The 19,508-nt window shown below is 38.9% G+C and overlaps 1 protein-coding gene across 2 annotated transcripts in view; it reads right to left on the bottom strand.

Moving 5' to 3' along the window:
* pex14 (peroxisomal biogenesis factor 14) overlaps window positions 1-19,172 on the bottom strand; it is a 235,850-nt gene extending 216,678 nt beyond the window's left edge. For both annotated transcript variants that reach the window (XM_043676240.1, XM_043676241.1), the window contains exon 1: window positions 19,113-19,172. In XM_043676240.1, the coding sequence (XP_043532175.1) occupies window positions 19,113-19,157 (45 nt within the window). In that variant the 5' untranslated portion in view covers window positions 19,158-19,172. The remainder of the gene's footprint in view (window positions 1-19,112) is intronic.
* Window positions 19,173-19,508: the final 336 nt, after the last annotated feature.

The following is a 19,508-nucleotide window of genomic DNA, read 5'->3' as shown; positions in this document are numbered from 1 at the left end:
ACTTCCTCAAACTTGTGCAAACGACAAGTAGCCTTCAATTTCAGTTTGGATTCCAGATGAGCTGCATGAGTGAATGCACTAAGCCAATGACTGGGTTCACACGTTTGCTGCTGGCTCATGGAATCCAAGTTAATATAACACCAAGATAAAAGTAACCACAGGGATAATTCTGTCTCACCCCTGCATTATGGAGTGTGTTCCTGGTCTCAGGTCCCAATACCTCATCACTGGATCGTACTCATGAACACATGCAGTAAACTGGGTTATAACATCCTAGTGAGATACACTAACTCTCATAATTTGGATTACCTGAAACAAGTTACAGGTATAGTTATCAACCACAGTGGATTTGCTCACAGCATGTGTATCTAATTCTCCAAAGACTCCAACCTTTCCAGGCTCCTGCAAGACTCGGGAAATTAAAACTAGGAAAAAAAGGAAAAATAATGTGAAATAAATGATAATTGAAAATGACGTAGGGAATCAGAAAATTCACCTCCCTCAAATCAAATTCCTACCTACTGAAGCTCAAAAATTACATGTTTTTGAAAAACTAGTCCTGACTGCCACACTATACTAGTAGCCTACACAAGTGTCTTTAATTATTCATGTACACCCGTACATCTGGACTTTACAAGTTCATCAGAATCAATGGGCTGAATGGCCTACACCTATTCCTATATTTGTCACTTGCTAAGAAAAAGTGATCTAGGGTCTTTTGTGATGTATTGGTAGTGTCCCTACCCCTGAACCAAGAGGCCAGGCTTCAAGATCCACCTGTTCCCGAGGGGTGTAATAACATTTCTGAATAGGCTGATCAGGAAAATAGGTTAAATTTAGAAAAAAGAAAGCAATCTGAATCCAAATATAACAGCAAAGTCTGGAACAATAAAAGACCATTCAGCCCATCAAATCCTCTCCATCCAGAGGCCATTTAGAATTATTTAATTGTAAAGTACTGGCTAACCTTAGCATCATCTATCAATCCCATTCTGAAGTCCAATTACCTACTCAAGCTGTATAATTTGTAAAATTAAGTACAGTGGTGCTTTTTACTCTCTATCTCATAGAAAGGAAAAATTTGCAAATAGATAGTGTCCTTGGGATGCTTTATAACTAATGGAGTAAATTTTAAATTACAAACAATGTTGAGTCAATTTGGGTGTAGCAAACAGCAACAAAACAAATGTGCACACAATCCGGTTTTAGTTTGAGGAATTAAATGGTGGCCAGGACACCAGAACACCCGGTGCTTATTCCAGAAGTGCCACAAAATCCTTTGTCAACCACAGATGGGTACACCCATTAGACTGACCAGCAAGGAAGTCTGAACCGGTTCACTTTCCAATCCTTTTGTGTGAGGATGCGCTTTACAGAATGCCTCTCCAGGGTAGATTTATAGTTTATGTGGAACTTTGACTACAAACGAATGGGAGACTAATTCAGCCCCAGAATGCCAAGCTTGTAGTTTAAAGCTACAGCAGTTTTAAAAGTATGTAAAACAATAGCTAAAGACTTTACAGCTTGAAGACTCCAGGATAATGTATAATATTCAATCTACAGAAAACATCGAAGTGCTTTCATGCAGTGGAACAAACCGAACAGTGGCGTTCATGACCATGATATCATGAGTACAATATCAAAATAAGATGGTGGATCCAAAAAAAACTGAATAAATATTCAATCAGAGAAACTTATTTATGCAGAGAGCACCCAAAGCATGAAACTCACATTTAATCGAAAACCAACTAAGTACAGAGAAAAATGAATGGCAAGAAACTCTGATACACTTGGTAAAGTGAAAGGAGAAGAATGAGAACAAAGTCAGTAGAGACAAGATCAGCCGAATGGCCTGTTCTGTGTGACACCAGTGTGAGGGGTTTCACAGAAACAACTTTAGATTCAGAGGATGCACAACAAGAGCCAAGAGTTTAATTAAAAATAAATTGCCTAGTAACCTCAGGTGTCTAAATCACACGTGGTTTGTTTTTTCCGTATGCCTACTGATTGTGAGTGTGTGCGCGCGCGCACGCGTGAGAGTGTGTGACAGAGCGAGAGAGAGAGTGAGCGAGAGAGTGACAGCGTGCGTGAGAGAGCGAGTGTGTGAGCGAGCGTGTGTGTTTATACCACACACACTGATTTTGCTGCCTCAGAACTCCCTGGTTACTTCACTTTACATATTGAGACAACTCATGCCTCTATTCTCAGGGGATTGCTACCTATACTGAGTTGACGTGGCAGTTAGTAGCTTCAGAATTGAGAATGATGGTGTGTACCTTGAAGAGTCAAAATTTCCAGTGTTTATAACAGAAATTTTCAATCTTGAAGGTAATAGCAAAGTTATAACTGGTTGCATGAGCAGAGGGTGGGCAAGATAGAAACCAGCCATCATGGTTTAGACCATGTATAGATGAGTTTATACAATAGCTTTACAAAAAAAAGTACCAATTTTAGAAATGCTTCATCATAAATGAAAACTTTCACTGACAGATGCAGGACATTCAATACTATCAGAAACACCTTGTTGTTGCTTTTGATTAGCTGAAATAACATTATGGAGAAAACCCTTGGGTGGGCTGACTCAACAGTTTCCTCATTTCCCCTTCCCCCACCTCATCCTAGTTTCTAACCTCCAGCAACTCGATCCCCTGACTTGTCCGGACTTGTCGCTGTGCTCTTCCAGCACCACTGATCCAGAATCTGGTTTCCAGCATCAGCAGTCATTGTTTTTAACCTCATAATTAACACTCCACAAACTGGGTTTTTGAATGCTCTGTTGAGCGCAATACCAACAACTGAGCATACACATTATCAAATGGGAAGTTACAGAAAATAAAACCCTCAAGCAATGCTGACTGCAGTCATGTTGCAATGGGCACAGGCTTCTCAGATTGTCACAGGTGGCTCATTTTCCATAATTCCAGGTATCCCAATGTGAATTGTTTATGCCACGTATTGAAATTTCCTTGTCAGAAACACAAAAACGCCTCCATCATTTGATAGCTGCTTCAGATTAATCATTACTCGTAACAGAGGGCTTGACAGATTACAGTGATACATTATTTTCAATTGACAGTGTGTCCTGCTCATAGTATAAAGTACACATTTCAGGTCTTATTGAGCAGTGATTATGTCCCTACCTCTGAGCCAGGAGGTCCAGGCTCAAGTAACATCTGCCATGACATGCCAAACAGGGTAATTTAATAGATAAAGTTTTGAATACTGTCCGTGTTCTACACCATCCAAAAAGAGAACAAACAGTGTATGAACTTATGCTGAATCAGTTAACAAATCACACTGTTTTATACAGTTCACAAAAGCTGCAATGTTGGAACAAAGCTGCTTTGCTTTGATCAGTTCCTATATAAACACAGCCTGAATTCAGAGTTAAAACTGAACTGAACATTTAGATGGAGTGAGAATGCCTAACAGTGACTCGCACAGCAGAATCAGGGTCAGGTCTTCACATTAGCTTAATATCCCAAATTTGATGGTGAAGTAATTCTACTTTTCATAAAAGTACTGATTGAGTGCTGAATTTGCTTAAAATGGATCAGAGGAAGTGTCCAAATAGAAACAGATGAATTAGGAGCAGGTGTAGGCCATTCCACGCATTGAGCCTGCTCTCCCTTTTATAAAATCTTGGCTGATCTGATTGTGGCCTCAACTCCAGTTTCCGGGTTACTTCCACATCCTTTGACTCCCTTCAAGCAAGAATCTTCCTGTGCCTTAAAAACACTCGATGGCCCAAGTCCTATTGTTCTCTAGGGAACTTTCACAACTCAAATACATTCTCATCTCCACTTTAAAGCTGTGCCCCCTCATTCCAGTCTGTCCCACAAAGTATCCACTCAGTCACGTTCCCTCAGGATCTTGTACATGGCAGTATTATCACTCCTAATTCTTCGAAACTCCAATGGATCCAGGTTCATTCCTTTCAGCAAAAGGCTGCTTCATCCCAGGAAGTGCCAGCTTCCACACACAAACTTGATCACAGATCTATAATTCTGTTATTGTGGTACAACAGGTAACACAACATAGGTCCTGTTATGAACCTTATAAGCACCCAGATTTGATTCAGCGTCTGTACTCCGTTGACAGATCACAGTAGCAGCACTTCTGCCACCCAGAGCCATTGTCAGGCACATGGCACCATCTGCAGGGCTGAAGTGAAAATGCAGGGAAAAAAGATTTTTGTTTTAAATTTCAAATGCAAATTGCTAAGAGGAATCTTTTCAGTTATTATCCCAAAACCTCCTCTTGTCAAAATACTGAGAAGTAATTTACTTACTGCAACAAGTTATATTTAGATAGCTCCAGTAATGGAATGACATGTTTGAAGGTACTTTACAGGAGTATTATATAACAAAGCATAAAAATCACACAACCCATTTGTAGAATTGTATTTGCAGATACATCCTATTTTGTTCATAAAGCACACAATCTGCAGGCATGTGACCGTTTATAAATTCCTATTTTAGAAATAGAACCAGTCTGACTCAAGACTCTAACCTCACACCTTTAATACATTGTCTGAGCTGAGATGTCACTTTTTTTTTAAAAGTAAAACCTCAAGTTATCTTGGGAATGTGACTTGTAAGAAGTTCTGGGATTTACAAATTAATGAATTGAAACCTAATTGAAGACTTAACAGCAATCTAGGTTTGTTCAATATATCGCATCAGTTGCATGACACTATGATCTTCTGCTATAAATTCTGTGTCCTATGATCCTGCCCCATTTGCTACCTGATGAAGGAGCAGCACTCCGAAAGCTCGTAATTCCAAATAAATCTGTTGGACTATAACCTGGTGTTGTGTGATTTTTAACTTTGTCCACCCCAGTGCAACACCGGCACCCGCTCATTATAATAAAGTATGACACCAAGGCACATAAGGAGATATTAGATCAAATGGCTAAAAGCGTTATCAGAAAGGTAGGTCTTAAGGAGCCTGAAAAGAAGGAAAGGGAGGCAGAAAGGAAAGGAGGGTTTCAAAGAGGTAATTTCAGAACTTCAGCACAGGCAACTGAAAGCACAGCCAAATAGTGCAGCAATGATTGGGAATGCACAAGAAGCCAGAATTAGAGAAACATAGCTAATCTGTGGGATTTCCTATTACCTGATGCATTCTGTAGGGCATCGCCTCAGTCAATCAATCAATCAGCTTCGTTAGACTTTCCTACTATGTCCATTTTATTGTGATCTTAGCTGATAGTAATGCTGAACAAGTCAGATCCCAGAATGAAACCTGGCATGCTAGACCACAAGTTTATTTTTGTTTACCTTGGAGGTCAGTCATGGCTCAAGGGGTGCCATGGTGGCTCAATGGTTAGCACTGCTACCTCACAGCGCCAGGGACCCACATTTGATTCCACCCTCAGGCGACTGTGTGCATGTGGGGTTTGCACATTTTCCACACGTCTGTGTGGATTTCCGCCAGGTGCTCCAGTTTTGTCCCACAGTTAAAAGATGTGCCGATTAGGACGGATTAGCCATGAGAAATACAGGGTTACGAGGACAGGATAGGGGACCTGGGTCTGGGTGGGATACTCTTTAGAGGGTCAGTGTGGACTTGACGGGCTGAATGGCCTCCTTCCACACTTTGGAGACCATGATTTTGACAATAGGCTGTTCATGTGTATCCATCTATTAAAAGTACAAGTCTTTCTACACAAAAGAAAACAGGAATCATTACTCTACAAATGAGAAAGAAAGATTCATCCTTTTTCACCCAGCAATAACTTTACAGACTTTCAGTCCTCAGTGAAGAGTCATCCCCATCTCCACGCTAAAGATTCTCACTCAGCTGTAATGAGCTTCCTTTCAGCAAGCCACCACACTTCATTAGATGCTGTTGTCTTTTTAATATCTCTCCCACATCTTACTATGAACTGCTAACTCAGCTCAATTACTGCTTGACATGGATACCCTAAACTCATGTCTTCAACAGACTTATAAAATTTCTTACTCTGACACCTCCACATCATTCTGCTTCTGCGGCTTTCTTCCCACTGACTTCTGAGCTTTTTATAACGTCTCCCCCAGCCCTGACTACTTGGAGGCTGCTATTCTGCTGTTATGAACCTCATCTCTCTGAAGGAACTTGTTTTTATCTTTCGAAATCTCTGTCAAAAAATTCAAGACAGCAAGCATGTTAATTATCTCCCCAAGTGGCTTGCTGGTTATTTAACGAAAATCACTTGACTTCATGTAAACACTGTTTTTAAGTCACTGTTCAAAATGATTTTCACTTCTGACTTTAAAAAAAATCAAGAACCTCAAAGAACTAACCATTAAAATCTGTTTTTCCACCATTTTAAAACCCAAGTTCCCAAATAAAAACATATAGTGAACTTACATCATAATCTGCAATTTAACAATGACCACAGCCTGGAAGTGTGCCACTGGTTTCAAATCTGCTTGGGGAATCTCAAGGAAATGAAAGACAATACATAAATGCAAGCTTTCTTTGTTCCACAAACTTATCTTTCTTCCAATCAAGTATCATGTTAAGATAGCAAGCAGAGGTGAGGGGAGTGAGCCGAGCTGATGCATTTCCTTAAGAGAACCACCAGGGTGGGGAGGGGAAAGAGAGATTATTCTAAAAATACATACATACAAGAAGTTGGCTTAAAGCAAAAACACTTACTCCTAATTATTGCACAAAAGCTAAAATCTGTATTTCTAGACAGAGGACCAGAACAGGGATTAACGAGAACACCACAAAAAAGTTCTTTACTTCTCTACAAACATTGAACCAGAACTGAAGTGCTTTATGTTTGCTACTTAGCCATTGCCAAGTATAACTCAACTACCCAGATTATTGATGAAAGCTCCATACAAACAGGTTTTTAAAAGGTCCTTCTGCATTTTGATCAACAGCACACCTGTACTGAAAAGAACACACTTTGTAATATCTCAATGTGCGAAACAGAACCGAAAGTGCACAGTGCTACAATCACAAGTAATTTCAGAACAGTTGACTCCCAAAACTGCAACTGCTTCTAAACAACATATTACAAGCCAACTTGCTGTAACAACTTGACTGAGAAAATCTTCCCATGCCAGTGCACTGTATCAACAACTAGTCCACTTGCATTCACCCAACCTTTCCCCATAGTCCTGGAAATGTTCTCTCTTTAGATAAAGGATTGGTTAGCTAACAGAACATAGTAGGTACAAATGGGTTATTTTCAGTAGGCAAGATGTAACAATAGTGTATCACTGGAATCAGTGACGGGGTCTCAACTATTTACAATGCATATTAATAGCTTGGATTAAAGGATCAAATATATAATTGCTAAATTTAGTAATGATACAAAGATAGGTCGGAAAGTAAATTGTGAAGAGGACATAAGTAGTCTGCAAAGGGAGAAGTGAGGTAGGGTAAGTGAGCAGGTAAAAATTGACAGATCAGAGTTAAGCTTGAAGTTGTCCACTTTGAAAGGAAGAACAAAGAAATTTATTGCAGTTGTATAGAGATTACAGAACTCAGAAGTTAAGAGGGATCTGGGTGTCTTGGTACATGAATCGCAAAAGCTTAGACGCAGGTAGAGCAAATGATTAGAAAAGCTAATGGAATGTTACCATTTATTGCAATGGAAATTGAATGCAAAAATAGGGTTGCATTTCTTTAATAGGGAGTTGGTGAAACCACATTGAAGAGAACTTTATACAGTTTTGGACTCCTTATTTAAGAAAAGGACATAAATATGCTAGAAGCAGTTCAGAGAAAGTTAACTCAATTGATATTTGGAGGCAGGGTGGTTATTTTATGAGGAAATGACGGACACAACTGACCTGTATGCATTGGAATTTAGAACAATGAGAGGTGATTTTATTGAAACATACAAGATCCTGAGGTGACATCACAGGGTGGATGCTGAAAGGTTGTTTTCCTTGTGGAAGAAACTAGAACCAGGAACACAATTTAAAACAAAGACATCTCACATTTAAGACAGAAATTATAATTTTTTTTTCCTCTGAGTGTCATAGGTTTTTGGAACTTCCCCAGAGAATGGTGAAAGTCAGGTCATTGAAAATTTTTCCGGTAGAATTGATATATTCTTGACTAACAAGGGAGTCAAAGTTCATAGAGATGGGCAGGAATGTAGACTTGAGGCCACAATCAGACCAGACGATTATTGCTTGGCTTCACAAAACAAACTTTGCTAGCAAGACACATGAAGGTGAATTTTTCATCCTGCGCTCATCAGAATTAGGTCACAAGAATTCAAAACTGGAAAAAATAAAAATAATTCATTTACAAATTTTAGAAATTGGTGTTTCTTTTCCAAATCTGAATTCTTGCACTCTTTTCCTGACGAATGCATGATGGAAAACTTTGACTTTGTATATCCTTCTTACAATTTTAAGAAGTTATATCCACTCTTCACACTTCTGCAGCTTTGGTCATTTTGAATCAGTCTACAGCGTGCAAACAAACAGCATAAAGCATTCTGAAGGAACATACCCATGTAGGCAAACGGCTTGCAAATGCTGACTCCGTTGTCTTATGTTGCAACGATAAAACAACAAAATGAATGCTAGTATGTTTTCAAATATACCCCAATCCAAAAATAATATGTGACTGACAGAAATCTAATGATGGTTCTCCCTAACTGGTCCCCTGTTTGAATGCAGCATTCCAGAGATTGCATTTGAAAGGGATAAAATGCATACACTTCATTGAATGCAACACATGGTGGCGCCAAACATCAACTTAGCTCATTCGGCAGGTTTTAAATGAATTACTTTGTTGGTGATTTTGTTCCTGAATACTTTAAATACACTTTGGAAAATATAATCTCCATAACAGTGTCATAAAACACACTCTTGTTGCAATGGCGCCAATGCTATAGGCAACATCTTTACTCATTATTCATACATATTGGTACAGATTATCAGAAACTTTCATCCTCAGTTCTCCAAATAGTTTAAATTTTTTTCCTTTTGCAAATCAGTTGCAAGGCTGACAGAGTACAATATAATTGAGTGAGTGAGTGGATCAAATTGCATCATACATACTCTGAAGATTTAGTCCCACAGGATGGACAATAGTTGAACAGCACCAGGAGTAGAAAATATAGCCATTTGTACTGAGTGAATTTGATCACTGACAGTTTAAACTCATTATTATCCTTTTTCCTGTAATAGGGTGATGTAGAGCCACATGAACAGGAAGAAGACATTTAGCACTGAGCCTGTTCCACCATTCAGAGACAGCATAATCATTCTACAATTTAATACACCTGCCACTGCTCCATATCCTTTGGTCAACAATCAACTCATTTAACATTAATTGTTAGTTGAAAAGGGAGCATTTCAAACATTAAACACATATGTGCAGAAGTGTTTCTTTTCTAATTTCACTTCTAAAGGATGGGCTTGAGTTTTTAGTTGATCCCAGTCTCCTCATCCAATATCTCGCCTACCTAATCCCCTCTTTCAATCAGGTCACCCTTTCACCCTGCAGTTTCTTTTAAGCACAGCCATAGTTTGTAAATCTTTTCCATCCCCATTGTCCAATTAACAGAAACATAACTGATGCCTTCCAAACTGAATCAAATTTTACAGTTTACTTATAAACTTCTTTAAACTTAAATTCAGTCAGAAACAGAAACATTAAAGCAGTGCAAGTAAGTATGCTAGCACAACAGATGTTAAAATAGAGTATTTCTGGAAAAAAAAGACATTTCAGCAAAGGTTTGTCTTGCTCTGTAATCAGGACAGTTCATAAAAAATATCAAATGAAAGATAATTGTAAGAGGAGAGTACTGGTTGATTGGCACTTGATTGGTAGATGCATTACCATGGAGAGTGCACCAGTTTAATGACAAATGACATTTAATGATCATGCTTTAAGTTTTAAACGAGACATATTGACTCTGATCATTCAAGGCATTGCCCTAAAAAGCAAATCAGAATGGCTGTCACTGGTTTTTGAGTTGAAACACACTGTGTGTGCGCTCATTATTTCTATTTACAAAGAAGAGGGGCCTTTCAATGAACTTCTAAAATTCAGTGAAAAGATGCGGGAAAACTATTAAGTGTTTCGTTGGATATCACATTTTTAGCAAAAAGGTACTTTAAATTTAAGGTAGTCAGCTTTGTAGAATCGGGTTCATTACAAGTAGGCTGTCCAAACTGTAGCTGTTAAGATACAAACCTTGACCTCTGTCAAACCAGTTCCACAACGAGTGGACTCTGCAAGGTAGAAGCTTTTTTGTTGAGCCTCTTACTTGTTATGCATATACAAGTGGTCATATCTGTCTACAGATTGTACTTCAAAACAAATTAATTGATATTCAAGTACTGAGATTCCCAAAATGTGAAAGGTGTGGCTTTATAATTGCTTGTCTTTTTCCTTAATCGAACTGACAATTCAATTTTCAAAACCTTTGATGTTAAAAGTTAAAACTCCACGCCCAGCCTCTCAACAGCCGAAACACATCATCAGCCCTCTTCCCTCATCTGTCATAAAACATTTATTTTTTCTCTTAAACCACAGACTAACCTATCAGCTTCAAATTATCACCAGCAACACAGTGGACTTTGGTCTATCCTGCACATCTAACAGCAAAAATAAACTTGTCCCCTCTCAACAAGGTTTGTGTGTAGTCTGGCACGGATGCATATGGTTTTCAGTGTTGCAAGAGCTAACATTTCCCTGCTCTTTGCCCTAGGAATGAGGTGACTATGTTGACCCACTTGTGCATGAATTTGCTCTCACAATCCTGCAATTGGATTATCCTTCCAACCTGCAAGATCAATGTTTGACACTGCGCTGTATGCAGCCCCAACTGCTCTAATTTGTAAGACTGGACTTGATTCCTTAAAGTTGAGGCCTGCCTCACTGGACAGTATAATGATCTGTGGAAAAGCACATGTAGATTTTGAGCAGACTTGACAAAGGTGAAGTTAGGTAAAAACAATGACTGCAGATGCTGGAAACCAGATTCTGGATTAGTGGTGCTGGAAGAGCACAGCAGTTCAGGCAGCATCCAAGGAGCAGTTATAATGTCTTCCAGCATAAATCCATTACTGCTGCAGTGTTCCCATTTATACACCAGCCTCTCTTATCATATCGAATAAAGCAAAGTAGTTCTTTCTGCTGTGGCTCATTTTAGGTCAAGGTTTTTTTTAAATCAAGTTTTGCAGGGAACACCTTTACTATCCATTCAACTATCAAATTAATTTCAACATAATTGTGAAAGGGTGAAAAATTGAAAGACCAGGGAGCCACCTCCTCTTTGGAGGTAATTATATAAATGAGCTGGATCTGATGTACAGGTACACAAATCACAAGTCGCAATGTAGGATAATAGTGTTATTTTAAAAAGGCACTGTGCTGGAAAAGTAGAAAAGGGGTGTTAAAGTTATCATTGACAATTGTTCCTTAATTTGAAGATGACATGTCCAGGATCAGGTTTTCAATGCCTGACTTCATGTGACTGAACAGGTTGACTGTTGATCCACAGATCTTTAAGAACTTGGGTCAGAACATTGCATGAAGCACTGGGCCATGGCCCATGCAGGGTTGCTTTCTTCTTTTCTCTGCCTCATCGTTAAGGTATTGCGTTATAAAGCATAATGCAGCTTAATGAGCAGACTCATTAATGTCACCAGACTCAGTAATTCGGTAACAAGCTCACACCAGACATCAAGGTCAATGGCACCATGCTCCAAGGAGAGATTTAGAGAGTATTTTGGTCCAATAAAGTTTATAAGAATGTTGTGTTTTGGGCAATCTCTTGGCAGAAATGACACAAAGAGGGTTTCATCTGATTTGTTCTGAAACCTGCCTCACAGCAAGGAAATGCCAGACTAGTTTTACTAGGAAGGAAGTGTCAGGTGCTTTCACTTGGGATTTAACAGCAGCCATTGTGCAAACTGTAGCTAGCCTGAAAGACTTCAGTGTCCTTGACGAGTATGGAGAACGTTAGGCTGCAAACAGCTTCACTTTAAAATGTCCATTTACTTCCAAGATGAGAGAGAATTGGAGTCTCAAAGATAGATAAAAGCATTTTTACTTAAATACAAGGCCCATATTATTTATGTTGCCATGGAAATGAGCTTTGAAAGGCATACAATTTCTAAGATATCCTTGAAGATCTCATAAGTTAGTCTGCCAGGATTAAGGCTGTAAAGAGGAGTTAGAGACCAAAAACTGTAGAATTCACCATGCAGAAGTATAGGTGGGAGCTCACATTCATATTAGAAAGATTAAGTATATGATAAGTAAAAATGAGGCCAGAAGATTCACTTAGCTTGTGCTAAAAGAAAATAATTTTGGGGGAAAACTCACTGTGAAAGATTTCTAAGAAAGGAGATGTGAAGTAAGCTGAGAAGAATAATTTTCAATTTGCTCCAAGAAAACTGAAGGTCTACTTAAAAGACAGTGTAATGTACAGCTCTGATTTTTTTGGGTGTTTAAGGAAAGAGTGCAACATTTTGTTTTATAGTTTTAAGTAATTCAGAAAACTAACAAAATGTTATTGTTTATTACAAGGGGAATTGAACACAAAAAAAATGCTTCAGTTACACAGGGCACCAGTGAGATTGCATTTTGACTTCTGTGTATAGTACGTGTCATCCTATTTAAGAAAGGATATAAATGTGTTGAAGTTTACCAGACTAATACGTGCAATGAGGGAGTTGTCTTATGATGAAAGGTTGGACAGGCTAGCTTTTTATATGTGATAGTTTAGCATTATACAGTCAAAGATAAAATGTTTACTAATTTGCAACACACTGCTTACTAGCTCCCCATATTTATACAACCAACTCACATCCTGTTCACTTTTTAAAAAAAAAATCCATCATCTGTCAGGCGACTATCTGTGGGGAGTTTGCACAGTCTCCCAGTGTCTGCGTGGGGTTCCTCCCACAATCCAAAGGTGCGCAGACCAGGTGAATTGGCCATGCTAAATTGCCCATAGTGTTAGGTGGATTAGTCAGAGGGAAATTGATGTGGGTGGGTTATTCTTCAGAGGGTCGGTGTGGATTTGTTGGGCCGAAGGGCCTGTTTCCACACTGTAGGGAATCTAATCTAATCTGCTTCCTCATTCCATTAAGTCTCAGGCATCCCTTCATATCATATCAGGAGATAACATTTAGAAGAGCAAGAGCTGATGTGAAGGTCTAAGGTGTCACTTCAGGGCAGATGCAGAGAGGAGGTTTCCTCTTCTAAAAGAATCTAGAACTAGGAATCATTGTTTAAATATCAGGGATCATCCTTTTAAAACAGAGATTAGTCCATTATTTTTCATTAGTCAGAAATCTTTGGAACTCTCTTCCTACAGGATGGTAGAAGCAGAGTCCTTCAGTATTAAGGCAGAAGTAGCTAGATTCTTGTTAAGCACGGGAATCAGTTATTGGAGGTAGGCAGGGACTCAGCTGAGGTTGCAATGAGATCACTGATCTTATTGAAAAACGCAGTGGGTTCAAGAGGATGAATAACCTACTCCACCTCCCAGTTCACATGCAAGTATAATTTGCCTACAAAAGTAGTGTTTAGTCAACAGTACTGTTGGTCTGTTTTATTATAGTCAAACAAATTCAACAATGAAAGCTGGTCATTCTTCCAGCCATTAACTGGAAGTTTGAATTTTGTTTTAAAGAAATCAGTCTCTGGGGGATTGTAACACTTTGAAGCATTTTCTTTGTACAATGGAATGCATATTTCAAAAGGCTTTGTGGATCTTTGATAGACCGCTTTTTTTTAAATGCCTGAAATGAGGGCATTGGTGACAAGGCCATTTGTTGCCCATGCCAAATTGACCCTCAAACTGATTGAAAAGAGCACAGCAAACCAAAAGACAGTTAAGAGGTAACCACACTGCAATGGGTCTGGAGTCACATGCAGTCTAGACAGGGTAAAAGCTGCAGATTTCCTTCCCTGAAGGATCAAATATGAAGGAAAGCTAGCCAGTAATATTAGAGATGATAGTAAAAGTTTCTTCCAATACATAAGAAATAAATAAGAGGCAAAAGTAGAAATTGGGCTGCTCCAAACTGATGCAGGAAGGCTAGTGATGGAAGATAAGGAAATAGCTGAAGAACTTAATAAATATTTTGCGTCAGTCTTCACAGTGGAAGACATGAGTAATATCCCAACAATTAAGGAGAGTCAAGGGGCAGAGTTGAGTATGATAACCATTACAAAAGAGAAAGTGTTAGAAAAGCTAAAAGGTCTAAAAATTGATAAGTATTCTGGTCCCAATGGGCTACATCCTAGAGTTCTGAGGGAGGTGGCTGAAGAAATAGCGGAGGCGTTGGTTGTAATCTTTCTTTGATTCCAGTGATTTTTGAAAGTCCCAGATAATTGGAAAATCGCTGTTGTCACCCCCTTGTTCAAGAAAGGATCAAGACAAAGATGGAAAATTATCGGCCGATTAGCCTAACCTTGATTGTAGATAAAATTCTAGAATCCACCGTTAATGATAAGATTTCTAAATTCTTGGAAGTGCAGGGTCGGATTAGAATGAGTCAGCATTGATTTAGTAAGGAGAGGTCATGCCTGACAATCCTGTTAGAATTCTTTGAAGACGTAACAAGTAGGTTAGACAAGGGAAACCCAGTGGACGTTATCTACCTAGATTTTCAAAAGGTCTTTGATAAGGTGCCTCACGGGAGGCTGCTGAGGGCCCATAGTGTTTGAGGTGAACTACTGGCATGGATTGAGGATTGCCTTCGGTCAGACAGCCTGATAGTTGAGATAAAAGGTTCTTTTTCGGAATGGTAGCTAGTAACAAGTGGTGTCCCGCAGGGTTCAGTGTGGGACCTCAGCTATTTACTTTATATATTAATGATCTGGATGAAGGGACTGGGGACATTCTGGCAAAGTTCGCCAATGATACAAAGTTAGGCAGACAGGCAGGTAGTTCTGAGGAGGTGGGGAGGCTGCAGAAAGATTTAGAAGTTTTGGAGAGTGGTCCAGGAAATGGCTGATGAAATTCAATGTGATCAAATGCATTCAGAAAAAAGAATACAGGCGTGGACTATTTTATAAACAGTGAGAAAATTCATAAAGCCAAAGTACAAAGGGATCTGGGAGTGCTAGTCCAGGATTCTCTAAAGGTTGACTTGCAGGTTGAGTCCGTGGTTAAGAAAGCAAATGTAATGTTGTCATTTTACTCAAGAGGGTTAGAATGTAAAAACAGTGACGTGCTACTGAGACTTTATAAAGCTCTGGTTAGGCCCCATTTAGAATACTGTGTCAGGTTTTGGGCTCCATACCTCAGGAAGGGCATACAGGTACTGGAGCGTGTTCAGTGAAGATTCACACGGATGATCCCTGGAATGGTAGGCCTAACACACGCTGAACGGCGGAGGATCCTGGGACTGTATTCATTAGAGTTTAGAAGGTTGAGGGGAGATCTAATAGAAACTTACAAGATTATGCATGGCTTAGAAAGGGTGGACGCTGGGAATTTGTTTCCATTAGGCAGGGAGATTAGGACCTGTGGGCACATCCTTAGAATTAGAGGGGGTCAACTTAGAACGGAAACAAGGAGAGACTTCTTCAGCCAGAGAGTGGTGAGCTTGTGGAATTCATTGCCATGGAGCGCAGTGAAGGCCAGAATGTTAAATGTCTTCAAGGCAGAGATTGATAAATTCTTAATCTTGTTCGGTATCAAGGGATACATGGAGAGTCATGCAGTCATAGAGTCATAGAGATGTACAGCACGGTAGTGCGGGCAAGTGGCATTGAATTGCCACTTTGGCATTGAATCAGCCATGATTGAATGGTGAAGTGAACTCAATGGGCCAAATGGCCTTACTTTCACTCCTATGTCTTATGGACATTAGTAAACCAGATTTTTTTTATATGATAATTGATAATGGTTACATGGTCACCATTAGACTCTTAATTTCAGAATGATCTCAAACATCAACATCTGTCATGGTAGGAATTAAACTATATCGCCAGAACTTTAGCCTAGGGTACCAGATTACTAATCCAGTGATAATACCAGTGCAACACAACCTCCTCCAAATCCTGGTCTCCTTACGTGAAAGGAATACATAGAGAAGATGCAAAGAGTAGCTACAAGACTGATACAAGAACATTGGTTTAAACGAAGCAGGAAAGATTGAACTGATGGGGACTGTCCACTCGAAGAGAAGACTGCGGGGGTAATATGATAGGGACCTATGATGAAGAGGAGATCTCCTAGTGTAGATTATGTTTCCACATGTTGGAAGACAAATAAATCAGAGCTAGAAATAAATAAAAAATCTATTACAAATTCAGTAAGAGCTTCTTTATCCTGAGAATGTGGCGCTCACACTAGGAGCAATATGGGTGAAATTGAAAATGATGTATGTTCCATATAATGTCAGGTAATGCAAGTTGTCTCAAGAGCTTCATTGGTCTCAAAAACGATTCACACACTATCAGGTCAAGGAGACCTTGATATACTACTAATAAATGCAGCAGAAATCACAGGAATGTATTCATATTGTGCTGTGGGAAGATAACTAACATCCTCTCATCTCCTGTAACAAATTAGGGCGAGGTATTCAAAGAGAGAAGACCTGATTTCCTGTAGATTTCTCATGTCGAATCACCTTTTGAGGTGAATCCTTAAATGTATTTATATATAGCCCTAGATTCCATACTAATTTTATAATGCCTTGTATAGTGCATGTTATGTACAAAAAGATCTTCAAACAAAAAGGAATACAGCTGTTTTAAAATAGATTATTTATTCAGTGACTGATCTATATCAAGGCTAATAATACCTTGCTTAAAATAGAGACAGGATGGTCCCTGCAGCTAATGGATTTTCTAGGCCAAGGCACAATAGGCAGAGACACCCTGCTATAAGATGGATATTATTAAACTGAAAAGATTGCAAAAAAAAAAGATTTACAAGGATGTTACTGAGACTGAAAAGGTTTGAGTTATAAGTAGAGGCTGAATAGGCCAGGACTTTTTTCCACTGAAGCACAGGGAGCTGAGGGGTGACATTGCAGAGGTTTATAAAATAATGAGTATAGATAAAATGAATAGTCAAGGTCTTTCTGTGCAGGTAGGAGAGTCCAAAACTAGAGTCCATAGGTTTAAGGTGACAGGGGCAAGATTTAAAAAAGGTACCTGAGGGGCACATTTTTCCGCACGAGAGGGTGGTGTGTATATGGAACAAGCTACCAGAGGAAGTGATAGAGGTGGGTACAATTACAACACTTAAAAGACATTTGGACAGGTACATGGATAAGAAAGGTTTAGAGGGATATGGGCCAAAGTGGACAAGTTCAGTTCAGGAAACCTGGCTGGCACGGACAGGTTTGGCCCAACAGCCTGCTTCTGTACTTTACAATTCTATGGCTGTTGTATACAAAACGAGACAACCCCAGAGGTATCATCACAGAATATATCAGAAATTACTAATAAATCAGAATCACTCAAGTTGCACATATGACTAGATTGAGTGAAATCCATATTCAATCTAAACCACCCGAATAAAAAAGGAATATGAAATACCACAAAGAAAGCAACATAGAAAACCAACCACCTCTTAACATTCACATTTCAGAATTAAATACACCATTCTGGTGACAATTGGCCACCAAGGGAACAGCAAAATTCATTGAAAAATATAATTTCCTGAAATAACTTGCTGAATTGAACAGTTGCTTGGTGGTACAGATCTTGAAGCTTACTGAAAAGGAGACATCTTACCAAAATCTGATGTCTTGTTCTCTTCAGGACAAATGCAAGAATGCTGAATTTTAAGCGATTAGAACAATTTATACCCAAATTTTCCAAAATACAATTTTCTCCTCCCCTAAACAGACACCAACAAAAAGTACAGCACTCAAATAATTCTACTTTGTTTGCAACACCAAAGGAGGAATTTCTCAAAAGTGCAAAATACTGCAGATGCTGGAAATCTGAAAAACACAAAGGGCTGGAGAAACTCAGAGCGTCTGACAGAATCTGTGGACAGAGGAAGAGTCCAAAAGAAGAGTTATACTGGACCCTGTTTCTCTCTCCACAGATGCTTCCAGACCTTTTGAGTTTCTCCAGTACTTTGTTTTATTTAGGAATTGCATATGATTACTTTGTAAAAATGACTGCTTAGAGTATATAAAAATTATCCAGGAAACTACTTACAAGCAAATTTGATCAAATGGTGCAAGTTAATTTGCAAAACTGGGAAGTCTGAGCCGAAGAAAATTATAATCATTATTTGACCCAGAGGATGAAACATACTTATAGTTTGTAACACTAACACACACAATCAATCAATCAATCACAGAATGACTACAGCACAGGAAGGCAATGCTGGCTTGCTGCTAAAACAACTGAACTAATCCCACATACCTCATAGCCTTGCACACAAACTCGGGAAATAAAAAAAGTGGAATGTTAAACAGGTCGAGCAGCATCGTTGGTTTAAAAAATCAGAAACAAAGGTAGAAATCGCTGTAAAGCTCAACAGGTCTGGTAGCATTTGTGGAGAGAAATCATGGTTAACGTTTCGGGTCGAGTGGCACTTCCTCAGGTCAGTTGACCCGAAATGTTAACTCGGATTTCTCTCCACAAATGCTGCCAGACCTGTTCAGCTTTTCCAGCAATTTTGATTTTAGAATCTGTGATTAACTTGGATTCTTTGTCCACTCAGTTCAACAACCTTTCACCACAACTAAAGATTAGAAATTGAGAGCTTGGTCAGTAACTATCAGACCTGCTGAATCTTCCCCACGTCCTCCAGTTTTACCCAAGTTCCCCAATATTTTTTGTTCTTGTAAGTAAGCAAGCAAACACTTTTTTGGGCAACAGTGCAGTTCAACTTAGGTAGATACTACGGGCACTGAGCAACACATGGCCACATCCAGACTGAAACAGCAGAGATGCAAAATGAATAATAAATCTGCTGGAAAAAACATGAAAAGCATATAAATAAATTCATAATTACCATCATAACAAATATCAAAAATCTAAAACATACACGAAAAGATGGGCATTAGAGACTGAGAGTAAGTTCTCAAAAATATTGAGCATTACATGGTATCTCATATTTATCTCATGTATTTATCAAATTGGGAAAAACAAATTTCAAGCCAAATAAAATCATATCTAATAAATTCATTCATGTACCTTGTAATCCTCTATTAGCACTGAGACAGAAATGAAATGAAGCATAATAAATGCTACATAGACAAAAATAAACTAAAAGAAAATAATACGATTGCCCCTTTCTAATATATTGGACGGCACACTCATCTAACAGTATCTCTACAAGAGAAAAGCGATTACAATATCTAGGTTACTGACGTTTCTGATAGTGAACAAAAATAATCCAATGATTTGGATCAAATTCTCAAATGGTAATGGAGGAAAGGAAGGATGTACAAGCAAAGGGTGTCAATTACAAACAGAAAAACAGAAGAGGGAAGAAAGTAAGGGAAGGAGGGAAGGAGAATGGGGAGAAGGGACAGAAGAGGATGATGAGGAGAGAGAGCACACATGATGGGGAATGAGGAAGAGGGGCAC

Source organism: Chiloscyllium plagiosum, chromosome 34 (genome assembly GCF_004010195.1).
Source record: "Chiloscyllium plagiosum isolate BGI_BamShark_2017 chromosome 34, ASM401019v2, whole genome shotgun sequence".
Classification (NCBI taxonomy): Eukaryota; Metazoa; Chordata; class Chondrichthyes; order Orectolobiformes; family Hemiscylliidae; genus Chiloscyllium; species Chiloscyllium plagiosum.
The sequence above is the reverse complement of the archived record's forward strand: the minus strand, read 5'-3'. Positions and strand labels throughout refer to the sequence as shown.